The 14,821-nt window shown below is 38.9% G+C and overlaps 1 protein-coding gene across 1 annotated transcript in view; it reads left to right on the top strand.

Moving 5' to 3' along the window:
* raver2 (ribonucleoprotein, PTB-binding 2) overlaps window positions 1–14,821 on the top strand; it is an 87,818-nt gene that overhangs the window by 48,770 nt on the left and 24,227 nt on the right. Inside the window, exons 5-6 of the mRNA XM_023394575.2 lie at window positions 5,560–5,751; window positions 11,454–11,574. Of these exons, the coding sequence (XP_023250343.2) occupies window positions 5,560–5,751; window positions 11,454–11,574 (313 nt within the window). The remainder of the gene's footprint in view (window positions 1–5,559; window positions 5,752–11,453; window positions 11,575–14,821) is intronic.

A 14,821-nucleotide genomic window follows, 5' to 3' on the forward strand; every position in this document is an offset into this window, starting at 1 on the left:
CTGTACTTTGGGCCTTTTAGTGCAGTGGGTTAGTTAAGTTCCAACATATTCTGTTAATTAGACTGATGCAAAGTAATTACACTTTGCAGGAGAGGAATTTCTTCTGGGCCAATCTCTTTGATTTACATCAAGATTAATTTACGGAATGAAGGATGAAGTGCTAGATTCATGCAGTTAATTACTCTTTAATTTTTCTAAATCATACCTTGAGGACAAGGTAGAGCCATGCATTGCTATAAAAAATAAGATGCAAGACCTAAGGGCTTCCAATAAAAGTTTTCCATTGTAAAGACACATCAACAATGCTTTAATCAGCTTCAAAAATGTTTTTTATCCAGCCTTTAGTATTTCAGACGTCATGTTGGATGAAAAAAAAACAAACTTCTTTATTGGGAGGCCTTCTAACTATTTTATTGTTACGTGTTCTCTGTCCAGCACCTGTGAAGAATCTCTGCAGCTTTTTCAGTTGTCATACATTGACATCCTCATATCTCACCTGTGTACTGGCTTTATGGTTGCTGTTAAAGTTCTGTAATATATATATGTTCAGTCTGTGCAACAGTTGCTGATAGCTTGAACAGCATTTGTACACAATCCAATTTGATACACAGTGTATGTTTCAGTTTACCCACATCCACGCCACTTTTATTTGTTTGCACACAAAAATAATAATTAGCAAGTTTTTATTTGTTTTCCCTCCTGTCATTTCTGGTTCATATCCTCCATCAGCCTCCCTCCCTCCACCTCTCCACTCAATCAATCACTGATGTTTTTCTTCCTCACTCCTCTTTCCTCATTTTTTTTTTGGTCTCCACCCCCTTCTCACTCCCTCTCCATCCATCCATCCATCCATCCATCCATCCATCCATCCATCAAGTGGTAGAGTGGTTCTGGTCATTTCCATACAGTTTGCTTAATGTATGCTGGTGATAATAGCCTATCGACCTACTCCTCTATACACACACGCATCCATTTTCCTCCCTCATTCCGTTCCTCCATCCATCCTCTGTTCAGACCGGAGGGAACTGCAGACAAATGAGAGGCGGGGAGGAGGAAGTGGAGGGCCACTTGATTGAACACTGATGGTAACAGGCATCAGAACTCAGGCTGTGAAAGTGCAAATACATTTGTCTCCCACTGATTTGTAATCTGCCCACTTTTACAGTAAAAGTAGATTTGATTGTATTGCATATTCATCTAATTATATGGTAATTGTTAAAGTTTGATTAAATTGTTTTATATATATATAATTTTATAAGTACACACCAGCAAATGTTCAGCATTTTTGCTTGATAAATGTCAATGAGTATTCAGTTTTTAAAATTTTTGGTGATCATTTTCTGTTTATTGTCTAATGGATAACTAAATATCACATTCAGGCAGAGCACTAAAGTCATACACATCATCAGCGCTTAATATACTATCATCAAACCACCTGCTACATGTTGCTGTTGCTGGTTAATCCCCCCCCCCGGCCTCCCCTGTTCTGTTTTCCTATTAACCACTAATGCCACAACATCTTGTGCCCTGTGTGTGTCATGTGTACTCATGTCCCTGTGATACTGTTATCTGCTGGGTTCTGTTCTGAATCTCTCGCTTGCTGATTTGTTTCATTCATTGAGACCCCTCAAACAGAGCCTGTTACAAGTATAACAGAGGAACCGTTTATTGCCGGAAATGGTCAAATGAAGTGTTTGTGAGAGAGCTATTTCTATCTCTGCAAATATGAGTGTGGTTTGTAGATTCTTGGACTGAGTCAAACTATGGTAATTCTCCACCTGTTAACACCATAATCCTCTGGTAGCACATTATGGCTGTGACTAAGAATCAGACTTAATGTTTGTCTGTTGCACTGCCTGCTGTTGGAGTGCTATTTCATTTCACAGGGTCTGGAGCTTCCAAGGCATTTTGTAGACCATGCAGTATAGGCTTTTGTGTCTGTAGACATTTTGAGAATAAGGGCAGTCACTTTTCAGACCTTGTTTGAGATACGAATGCAATAGAAAGAAGTAAAAACCAGTGTTTTCATGCGTCATCTCATTCTTTTTTCCTCTCGCTCAAAAGCTAAATATGTTTTGACTGTTGACTTGATTATGAAAATAGATGTACAGTATATACGACCACTCAACTGGATCCACGATTAGTCGCTTCACTTCAATCGTGTATTATTATCAGTGTCAATTTGAGCTGCAGAAAACATAAACATCATTCGGATTTATTTGTTTCAGCAGAAAACATACTATGATTTATACCACTTGAACTACCTTTGGTACACTTGATCTGTGTTACCTGCTACTTAAAGAACCCCTTCTGACACGTTTTAAGATGAAAAATACTTTGTTTTGATTAATAATTGTGTCTCATATGGTTTTAGCACAAAAATGGTTCAGTTAAAATTATATTTTGGCCATCTCCCTCACTGAAAAAACTATCCGTGATAAACAGCTGGTTACAAGATGTCTCCTACTTCACTGAAAAGTTCAATCTCATTGCGTGTGCAGTGGAGGTTTAAACTGTCCATATCATGCTTGTGTAAGTAGCTAACTGACCCATTATTGGCTTCAAAACTGATGCCACAAAATTGTGCTTTTAACTCAGTTTGAAGATGAGCACAGAGAAACTTTCCCCCTTCAAACTCTGTACGTACGTCATTCTGCACAGTGAAGGTCAAACATCCAAATGAAGTAACAATAAGCCCAAACACATTTTTGTGTGGTGGTTGACTTTAAAGTGTGTCTGACAGTGGACAGGTCCTTTTTGAAAGGTGAGAAAAATCAAGCACTCCTTGTACATTTTATCTAGTATTTTAATTGATTTTATCTGCTACTAACAATAGGTCATGTGGTGTGTTTTAACCATAAGCCTTTAGCTCTTAGCCATTGTCATTATTCAATATCATCCATTAGCTTTACGGTATTAGCCTGTCTGCATTATTTAGCTCGCTCCTCAGACAATGGAAATGACTGAACTTTCTTGACAGAGAAGTCAATCTTCTTCTGAAGTACTGCTACTTGTCAGCAGTACTCTGGCCTTGAGAGATCCTTTTATTGACCCATAAGCATAAATAAATGTGATAAGATTGTTCCATCAACTTTCTATGTTGGGAAAAAGGCCAGATGCTTCATTGGATGTAGCCATTAAGTTGGAAGCAGGAGATTATTTGGTCTAAATCAGTCACCATTTTGGTTGCTTTTACACAGATTCCCGGGGGGGGGGGGGGGGGGGGGGGGGTAGTCCCTGGAGCAGTACAGGAAGAGCAAGAGGATGTATCTCTTACATCATGTCAATTTTTTTCTATCGTTTTCGTCTTGTCAAAAGGAGCTGAGAAAAGCTCTTTTACCTCCACCACAACACAGTTATCTGTCAGTTACTGTCTTTCACATGCACACACAAAAAAACATACACTTGAAAATTGAAGTGTATAGGTCACATTTGTAACTTTGATCCTCTCTGAGCTCTTGGCAGTGTATTTGTGTGAATTTATATTTGATGAATACGTTTCTTAGCCTGAAAGTCTCTCATACATTGACTGGATAAGCATTTGGCTAGTAACTTTGTATTTGGTGCTGGCTTTGCAGTCAGTGACTCACTTTTGAGTGGGTTACTATGGTAACTTTGCCTGTATGGATAGCCTTTTCTGAAGGAGATTGTGTTTTGGGCTGTAAATCCAAACAATAAAATAAAATGCCCTACTAATCACATTCTGGATGAATTGTTTTACTATTGCTAGATGGTGCCATACATTTGGTGCAGAAATAGAAAACGGGCTGTTTGTAGGGACCTCCTTTACTTGCCATGGTGATTTATTAAAAGATAGAATAATGAAAGTAGTGTTTCCAGGCATTTTACCCTCTCTGATAAGGAAAAGGAGACTTCTATTAAGCAGCATCCAGCTTATATTAGATAATTAAAATTATCAGTGAGTACATTTCCTCCTGCATATTGAAGGAAAAATCCATTCTAAAACACAGTCACTCCTTTAAAAAACCCTGTTGGTGATAATGCCTCTAGTGTGTTCGTTTTTTATTCCTGCATATAAATCGGAGGATTTAAAAAAAGGAATGGAAAAAAGGGCATTAGATGTTAGTTTCTAGTATCAGTTAATAAGAAATAAGGTCTCATAAGATTCAACAATCATGCAAGAAAAAAATCCATCATCGAGCCGTTCACAGGAGACAGAGATATCCTTTCTCTCCTCTTACAGTAGCTCCAAGTGTTCATGTTGTGTTTTGTATTTGGACATAGTTCTTGTTTCTTCACTGCTGGCAACAACAGATAGCGCTGTGAGCACTGGTGTGTCCGTCCGTGATGGTTACAGGTTGCATTTGGCCCACTTACTCCCAAACGAACAACTCCAGTGAGGCACTTCAGATCACCCAACTGTCCATCATCTTTGCCTGCTTATCAGCTTAGAGTTGCAGGGTGCTGAATTCTATCCAGGGCACCGGTTCAGGGATAACATACAACCTGGACAGGTCGTGCTTCATGTCCTTGGATTATGGGAGGAAACCAAAACCCATGAAGAGATGAGGAAAACCTGAATGCTCAACTCGCCAGCTGACCCCCAGATTGCAACCCAGGACCTTTTTGCTGCGAGGAGGCAGTGCTAGTAACAGAAGGAGAGAGGTGGTGAAAAAGGAGTCAGAGAAAAGCATATGAAAAGCAGCAAAGGATGCAAGTTGGATTTCAATATGCCATATTTCAGCTTTGCTGTGTATGTCAGTTTTTGTCCTTTTTATTCTATACCAGCCAAGTTGAAACAAAGCATCAAACCACTTAAATGTCTGATTTACCCTTTGATGGAAGCCCGCACATCTTCAGGAAGCAGGCTTTGCCTTGAGAACAGAAGTATTCTCTAGTACATGAGGAGACAGGGGCCAAATGAAGCGGGCTGATTGCTATTCTGTATCGTGGCATTGTGCAGAGAGAAAGACGAGGCCACTGCTGAAAGTGGCAATGGCAAATTGTACTGTATTTTAGCGAAAATCAGTCGATTCTGAGATTTCCTATGAATTAACGGAACAGCAAACAAATGAGAGGATGGATCCAGACACTTGAACAGGTGAACAAGTGGAAAAGGCATTGGCTTGTGTACATGACCTGCATCAAATCACAGAGGTTGAGAAAATTAAGCTATGAAACAGTGGAGGTTTGATTAAACTTTTCTTGGAGGCAGAGCTGTTGCAAGCATAAATAATGTTATTGGTTAAATAAACTGGGCAGTAAGTGAAGTTTCTCCTACCCTAAAGCACAAAATAAGCACAATTCATTGTATGTATGCTGCGTGTATATGTGAGGGGTTGACAATGGAGCTGATCAATACCAATTATTTCACTGTGCTGAGATTTGTGACTTTAAAAACACATCGTCTAGCCTTTACTCGCACCTCATGCCAAAAAGCAAATGAGAAAAGAAAAAAAAATAGTTTTGACTGAGTTTTATTAAAAGTTGAAAATTTAATGGGACAATATGCATGTTTTACAAAATTCTGTTGAAGAAATTGTAGCATTAATTAAAAAGTTAGTTGTCATACTTTTAATGCATTTGTTTGTCTCCCAGCTTGCTCAGGATGAGGGCAGCCCAGTCCGGGGCTTCGGTGTGGTGGAGTATGAGAGTGCAGAACAAGCAGAGGCTGTGCTGATAGAGATGGACCGAACACTGGTGGGAGGACAGGAGGTGCGTCTGTCACTCTGTACCCCTGGCACTTCAGGGAGAAGCACCTTGGCTGCACTCATCGCCGCCCAGGGTATGGTGAGTATGATGAACACAAGAGCGGCACAGCCCATCATATTACAGGCACATAGCCATGTATACCTCATACAGTGCATTCAGAAAGTGTTCAGATATAATTTTTTTTTTCCCTCATCAATCTACACTCAATACACCATAATGACAAAGTGAAAATAGAATTTTTAAAAAATGTTTGGAAATGTATTAAAAAAGTAAAAACTGAAACATGACATTGACATAAGTATTCAGACCCTTTGCTGTGACACTTGAAATTTAGCTCAGGGGCCTCCCATTTCTCTTGATCATCTTTGAGATGGTCCTACACCTTGATTGGAGACCACCTGTTGTAAATTCACCTGATTGGACATAATTTGGAAAGACACATCTGTCTATAAGGTCTCACAGCTGACAATGCATATCAGAGCAAGAACCAAGCCATGAGGAGGAAGGAACTGCCCGCTCAGAGACAGGATGTGTCGAGGAACATATCTGGGGAAGGGTATAAAAACAATGCTCCTGCGTTGAAGGTTCCCAAGAGCACAGTGGCCTCCATAATTCTTAAATTGAGGAAGTGTGGAACAACCAGGACTCTTCTTAAAACTGGCTGCCAAACTGACCAAGAACCTTATGGTGTGTCTGTCTGAGCTCCAGAGATCCTGTGTTGATATGTGAGAAACTTCCATAAGTGGCAGTGAGAACTTCCTCCTAAGGGAACTTGGACTTTGACCCTATAGATGGACACTTCACGAATAGTACCAGTCACAGAAGCAGCAAGTGGTTGCAGGAATTAAAGCGGAGCTGAGAAATGTAGCATCTGGCAAGCCAGACAAAGGTTGTGTTAGATATATAGATACAATAAGTACAGCATGTCTTGTGAGTATGGCAGTACACTCGTTGTCTGCTTTAACTAGCAGGCACTTCTGCTGATTTGTAAAGAGCTGTTACAGCACATGTAAAACAATGGTGACAAAATAACATTTGGAAGCAGATTATAAAATAAGTTCCAATTCCACTGAAATGTTAATAGGTAGAATAAAAATAAATAAATAAAACCCCATACATCTCAAATCTGGAAGACAAAACATCAGACTTTCCAGGCTTACAGATGAACACACAAATAAGACAACATTGTCACAGCTACAGCTACATCTAATTATGAAGCCGCCACCAACTGGTTATTTCACATCCAGTGTTGAGGTATACATAGGTTTGACATGGTGCACATGCATGAACCCCCCCCCCCCAGCTGAAATAGTCTTTGTAGCCGTGGTGTCCCTCCTACACAGTGCTGTGGTAGCAGAGAAGCACTGACATGATAATTATAGTTCTATAGACTGATTGGGCTCCTCCACTGTCTCCTGCTGCCTGAAATAAACCAAACTCACAGCCTGTGACACAGTATGATATTCATACAAACAGACATATATTCAAATAGATACACACCAGCAGACCTGCACATAAAGATGCAAATACAAGAGAATCAGTTTCCACAAAAGGAACAGTACTTGTTTATATAACTATGAATTGAGAGTTACATAATTTATATAGAAAAGTGGGTAAAAAACATTACAGCCTGAGTCTCAATGCTTTTGCAATCAAAAACAATCAGTGCAGCAACATCTTTGCATGTTTATGTAAGGGAGTGAGACAGTGTGGTGATCAGGGTTTTAGATGACTGCTCTACTGGCTCAAAATATGAAACTGCATCTAAGGATGATGCGGTCTTACATTCGAGGACAATACTTAAATGTCCTGATGCATTCTGAACTCGAGTCATTCTCTCTCTCTCTCTCTCTCTCTCTCTGTACCTTGGAGACAGAAAAATGGTAAAATTGCAGAGTGCTGCAGGGACTTTTTATATGCCAACCTGGAAGTTAGCATCATCCTGGTTTCCTCAACAAAAAAACAATGTTTCTTTTTTTTTTTTCCATTGGCTTTTTGATTATTGCAGAAAGTAAGCAAACAAAAGTTTGATGCTTACACGTTTTAATCTTCACAAATTAACCTCTTTTATTATTCTTGAAGCCTAAATACAATCGCCAGAAGCAAAATTTTAATTATAATTTTGTTGATTTCACTTTTCAATGTCAGTTGTTACATTGACGTACTGTGTTATTCCAAGTAGCTCTCATTTGCAAGAGTTGGCTTCCTTTCATCTGCTCATACAGTGCATTATAGTATTATGACCTTCCATCAAGTCCAATTAAGTCTAATGACACAAAGTTAATAATGGCAGGGATGTTTTTGGGATGTTTTTGCATATTTTCTCTTGAGCAGCCTAAAAGCACAAAATATAGCACTGTTGCTGCTTTCACATGGAAATCTTCAATTGTATTTTCACATGCATTGCAGATTTATGGTTCATTATTAGTTACCCATAGGCAATGGAAAACCATTACAGCCTACTGTTTAACTCACAACTGCTGATAAATATTTCAGATCACACCAATTGAGTTTAAGGAGGGCTACAAATAAAAGTCAGAGCTTATAACTTTGAAAGTCCCTGACTCCAACCCTATAAAACCAATTTACACAAAATGTCCTTTATACATTGACTAGCACATCACGTTACATTAACACAGTAAGAATGCTAATTTACTCATTCTTGAATTTAAAACTGCTGCACCATCATTTTTGATGGAAAGTGACAGACAGCTGTGTTCTCATTTTTATTCACAGCTGTTGCAGAATAAGAATTGTCAGGTGCAGTTAAAGGGGTTGTAGCCTTGAGATGGATGGTTTGAAAATTGCAGGTTGAAAGGCAGAGCAGTGACGGTCACAGTCCTAATTGCAACGAAGAGGATGAAAAGACACAGAGAGAAAATGTGTTTCTGAATAAATTAGCTGAGGAAGATAAGGCAGACGTGAGGATGAAGGAAGACATGAATTCAGTGAAAGAAAAGGGGGGGATTGATAGAGAAATGGACTAGCAGTGGGAAGGAGAAGGAAAAAGTGGAGAGACAGAAAGCATTTTTAGCCTGAGAGGACTGTGAGGTTACATTAGTACCCTGAGGCTCCTTTAAGATTATTGCAGTGAATGTGAGCAGCCGGTAAAAGAAACATCAGACATTCAGAAAGAGATCAAGGCCTACTCCTGGCTACAGTTCTCTGAGGCAGTGTAAATGCTGAGAAACAGATGGCCTCCTCCTCCCTCCTCCTTTCTTCTCCCTCCATCCTTCTCCTTACGTGATACTTCTCATTCTCACCTTCCCTTCTTCACGGCTTCCTTACCTCCCTGGCGTGTGTGTGTGTGTGTGTGTGTGTGTGTGTGTGTGTGTGTGTGTGTGTGTGTGTGTGTGTGTGTGTGTGGGGTTAGTGTGTGGGTGTGTGTGTGTGTGGGGTTAGTGTGTGGGTGTGTGGCTGGATTTTGTGCCAGTAGCCAAACAGACTGATGCATGCTGACATTTTCTCTAGCCGAAAGAAAAAGAAATGAGAGAGTATTCCTCCTCCTGTTCCTCCTCCTCCTCCTCCTGTCATTCTCCCCCCTCTCTCTCTCTCTGCCTTCCCTTGAAAGACGCTGTCAGCTATGACTGGCCTTGTTCAACATAGACACACACATGCACACACACATGCGAACGCCAGTTTTTCTTGCCGTAGCACACAAATACACATACTGCATGTATGCACCACACTCTCCTCTTCCTCTCTTGCTGACAGGCTGGACTCAAACCCACTCCATACCCATCAGTAATGCTCTCTCCTCCGGATGTGACAGAGAGGAAACAAGGTTGACTTGAGCTGCAGTCACGCTGTGGCTCAGGGGCAGATGAGGAGGAAATATCACCATACTGCTAATGTTGTTTTAAATAGCTGTATCTTTGGGCCAGTCAGCAAGTACTGCTGTCACACAGTCAGTGCTGAGGAGGATCTACCAGAGAAAACGCTGCTCCATTCGATTTGACGCAGACAAATTCAATAGGATTTCATTTGAGTCTGTTGAATTAAATTTCTGCAGCTTAATGAGTGATTGAATTCATATTTGGGAATGTGCCTTACAGTATGTCTTCCGATTAAACACAAGTCAGCAGAGATCTGTTTAGTTCCAGGAAATTTAGCTCGTGTCAAATTAAATATAAGCTTTACTGGTAAAAGGGGAAACACAGAGTATGTCTCTGAAGGTGTTTTATGTGTACTGAGAGAAGAATTAAATGAAACACGCAGCTACAATAACATTTTGAGACATATTAAATGCAAAACATAATGTAAGAAAAAACACAGAACAAACAGGATGGTACAAAGACCAATACGAAACAAATAATGCACACTAAATACTACAATACATAAAGTAGCCTGACAGGTCCTGCTGGCTGAAAACATTAGTCAATAACTCTACTACCAGTGTGCAGACTTATTTAGACACCTCAGCTGTGAGTGCAAGTGGGGCATCCTGGTAGCTTTGTTGTATGCCATATTCCCCTGATTAACCTCGTTATTTGTCTCTTTACATCAGCTGTGCAATACATGTGAAAATGTCTTAAGAATAATCCTACACAACTGTGAATAAAAACAGTAACACTGTAATAAAAGTACCCAAAGACTGTATATGCACAAACCGTGTAAGCCAATCACAAGTGACGAGATTGAGGCTTGAATTGCTGCACCTTGATCAGAGATCATTTTGAAGTGGCATGTGACTTTGAAGAGACACTTCTAAGCTGTATGAGCTTCACACTTTTGTAAGAATAGAGAATTTGTCCAATGCAGATATTGCAGAGCTGCTCTTTCCTTCACACAGACTCTATATCCCCTTTCATATATGAAAACTGTAGCACTTCTGTCTTATTAAAGTTTACATTTCACACATATGTTCACATTATGTACCTTTAAGTCAATCTTCTGTCTCTTCAGGATCAACTCTGCCACATGATCAAGGCAAAGTATTTAAAACCTTAAGAACCTATTTTCTCAATGAGCTTCTTCCTGCAAAGTATTGCACTCTGCACACATTGCTCACTGGTTTGAAGTGGGTGGGGGAAAAAAGAAAAAAAGCTGATGTCACATATTTCTTTACACCAATAAGGATGTAAATGTGATGACAGTTGTGTGGTGGGTTGCTTCGTATGTTGCAACTGAAATCTGCTCTAACCACACCCACACTGTCCTGATGAAGCAGGGATCAGGAAGAGTTTTTGAGTGTTACACTCTTGTAAATATTTTTCTTTCTCTTAATTTTATTAAAAATACATTTTGAAACCATGTTTGAAGTGGCTTTGAAATCGCACTTGGTTTTTCTTGTGACTGGTTTGCACACTGTACTCTGTACTGTATGTCATATGTAAGGTTATAATCATAAGATTCTTGTGTGTTACTCACTCTGTTTTCTTTTATTCACACCTCAGCCTCAGAATAAAAATGACTTACAGAGCATGTCTGAAAGGTGGCCTCTACTTTAAGTTTCTACTTAGCCCCCCCCAAACTTCTTGTGCCTTGTTTTTCATATTTTTCATATTTCATCCCTCCCCCACCCCGCCTCAGTTTCTCAAAGTGCTCGATCTCTTGCTTTCTTTTTGCCTTTGTCTCACAGATCAGCTCAGCTCTGCTGACATTGCAGACATATTCTGATGATGTAAACTTGTGTAATGATTACCACAGCCATCAGGGGCTCCTAATGACAAGATCAAAACACATACTGTACTGCAGACACATACATCAATACACTCATACACACACAGTCCCACTTTTCTTCCTCTAACTTGTGTATATGTGTGTTGTTTCCTCTCCAGATTCTGAGTAATAGGAAAGGTCTGCTACCAGAACCAAACCTGGCCCAGTTGTTGACCAGCATGACCAACCCTGCTGCCCTGCAGATCCTCATGAGACCGTACCACACTGGGAAAAGAGGAGGTATGACTGTGACAAGTGCTGTTGCATGGAGCACAAATAATCATTTGACTAAATTTCAAGTCCTATAAGTAAACCCTGGAAGTCATGTAGATATATACACACCTTACTTTAATGCGATCTGACTTGTAATCAGGCCATTTACTGCTCTTGAAAAGTCTTAAAAGCATTGAATTCAGATTCCTCAAAAAGAAGATATTATTAAGGCTTACATTTATGTCTTTAATATTTTTGTCTTGCCTGCTGTAAACGGTAACATTAGTGATGTAGTATTTAATACTGAAACCAAGGTCTCCTACTGCACTGAAGCTTTAGTGTTGTCCCTTACTTTTAAGTTGCTCTGGATCAAAGCATTCACCAAATGAGTAAATGTAATATGATAACTTATGGCTGTTGTTAGACAGTAGTTAGGAAGCTCATTGACTTGATGGACAAGTATTGTTTTTTTATCAAAAACTTAAATTAACAAATACATTTTTTCTTTTAACTTGTTTGTCTATCCATCAACTTTCTGCTGCTTTTTTGGGTCCCAGCATTTGATGGAGTATGAGACAATGTCCCCCTGGGCACAGACAAGTAAAAGGTCCCCTACCTCTGATAGACCCCCCAGACTGAAAGTCTTTGCATCTTCATGGTCGTTTTTGTCTCTTTGTGGATGTTTTGTCTGTCTGTCTTAGTCTTTTAACTGAGCTCTGTGACTTGCCCAGGGGAGCCCTGATCTCTGGCCCTATGCCCCATAGGCCTGTTCAGTAATCGACGCATGGGTCTAGGTTACATTCATGGAATGGAACAATGAAACGACAGCAGTGTGACAGTAAGAAAACAAAAATGATAGGTACATTCAGTGTTGCTCATGAATTGTATCTGACTCAGAGTCCTAACAGACCAAATACAACAAATACCAAATACAAAACATTGAAATTGCAATGATATATGACACAGTGAAACAAAACGGATAGATACGATAGACACGGTGAATAAAAGCTGTACTTTCCAAGTTATATATGTCTGTTTATCTCATTATTTGCCAAAAATATATGATACGAGTATTTTTACATCAATATCTCGCTCACCTGTTTTCTTGCAAAATGTGAAAAAAATAAGGATCGCTCATTTGCTGGCTAGCCCTTCATGAAAAAGTGGACTAGACTGTTGACTAACAGTAATATCATGTTAGAGGTGTGTTTTTTCAATGTCAGTTGGCATAGTTGTTTATAATTTAGAAGCAGGTGGCTGACGTGTGCAGCTCATGCTACAGCTCTATATTGTTAAAATGTATTCGCCCAAGACAAGTTGGAAATGCTTTATTTTACGTGTTCCAGATTTTTAACTTGCTAGAAACCTTTCTCATAATTTCCTAAAAACTAGCTTGTATTTAATGGTTAATTACAGATATTTCCAAGAAAGTCCTACACAATTTGTTGCTAATTATAAGGGGAAAAAAAGTTGTATGCAAGTGAAAAATAGTGAGTCAACAGATGTCATTGTCCATCTGCATTTCTTAGAAAGACAAACAAAAATTCTTAATTTCAATTTGTCGTGACTTTGAGCTGCCATACATATTAGTTCTGCTTGGTAATCTGTAAGTATCATTTAATGATGTTTATTCTGAATATTGGTTGAACCTGTAGTTTGCAGCTGCACTAGAAATTCATTAGTTTTGTGTTCCAAACTGATACAATGATCAAAAAATTCAACTAATTTATTTCTCCTTAATTTTTCTACAGACTGGAGCTGTGAAATACAGTGACTCAGTGTGGCAAGTTTTCTATCCAAAAACAAGAATTATGAATTTTTGTTTGTCCTTATAGGAAACTCAGACATCTGTGATCTATTTTTCAATTACCTTTTATATGATTTCCTAGTTGTTGTTGTTTTTTTTCTTAAAAACTATAATGAACAGGTACTTGGTAAGTGTAGCAATTAAGACTTTTGTAAGTACCAAATTGCATAGGCCCTTTTTAAACTTATAGTTATTACTCTTGGAAATCCTAGTAAATTACTGCTAAATACCAGCTAATTTTTAGGACATCATGAGGAAAATTTCAAGCGAACTAACTGTAAAATTGGGACATGTAAAATGAGGTGTTACTGACAAACTTCACAATGATATAGTGAAGGTTCAGCAAAGTTGGTAAAAGTGTAGTGTGGGAAAAACAAAGTACATGAAATTCAAGAGAAAAGAGAATTAAAGAGATAAATTTTACTCTTAATGTTAAGTGTAATCTCAGACACAATATGCTACCATAAAACATGTTGGAATTGGCAATTGGAAACCCTACAGAACAACATTAGAGTTTATAGCTTTTAAGTTAAGTTTTTTTTTATGTAATTCTCATGATAACTTAAAACTAAAATTATTCATCTCAGAATAGCATACTTTTGTCATTTGAGATCAAACTTGCATGCATGCTGCACATTTTGAATAATCTTTAATCTAACTAAATTTAAGGCATGACAGTGTCCTGAACTTTTTCATTTGAGTATTATTTCCACTCCTGAGGGACTTGAGTCATAATCAGATTCACTGTACGAGTCTGTCCCTCGGTTAGGCCCTCCTATATACTGTAATCACTTAGTCGACGGCTTCATTATTTGATGAATGGCTAATCAGGTATTAAAATGAAATCGTGTGACATTAGTGGGACAAATGAGAACAGGAAGAAGAGAAGATGGGAGAGGTGGGGGAGCTCTCTTTAAAGAAGAGCAAGCACAATTAAAGTCTAAAATTAGGTCCTTGATTAAATGTTAAACTTTCGCTACCTATTCTGGAGGAAGCTACCATTAGCATTGACGCTTACATTTATTATGACGAGGCCTCGTGATTCAGAGAAGTAACACGGGCACACACAAACCAAAGAGGGGGGTGTACTGTATATGTGTAGGAGTAGGGTGACACACTCGCCTGAAGGTGAGAGACGCCTTGTGAGTAATTTTTTTCTGATATCAGTCCGCAAAATGGAAAACCTTTTCAGGTATGTGAATGTGGGTAAACTTTTCTAAATTTTGGAAACCTATGAGCCACACTAGTTAAAATAAATGACTGTCAGCCAACACAAACTTATTGTTGTTGCCATGGTGATTTGATAAGCAAGAGGATTTATTTTTTTGTCTCCACTCACGGAAAAAAGGCTAATTTTCAACAATTGGTTCAATTCAAAGTATTCAACACTAAGAAAGAAAGAAAACCACAAAAGGTTCTGAAATAGTTGTAACAGCGTAGACAGTAGGACACCGTTGTTTATTCATT

Source organism: Seriola lalandi, unplaced genomic scaffold, assembly GCF_002814215.2.
Source record: "Seriola lalandi dorsalis isolate HSWRI2012SDOR001 ecotype SW California unplaced genomic scaffold, Sedor1 jcf7180002054949, whole genome shotgun sequence".
In the NCBI taxonomy this organism is placed as follows: domain Eukaryota; kingdom Metazoa; phylum Chordata; class Actinopteri; order Carangiformes; family Carangidae; genus Seriola; species Seriola lalandi.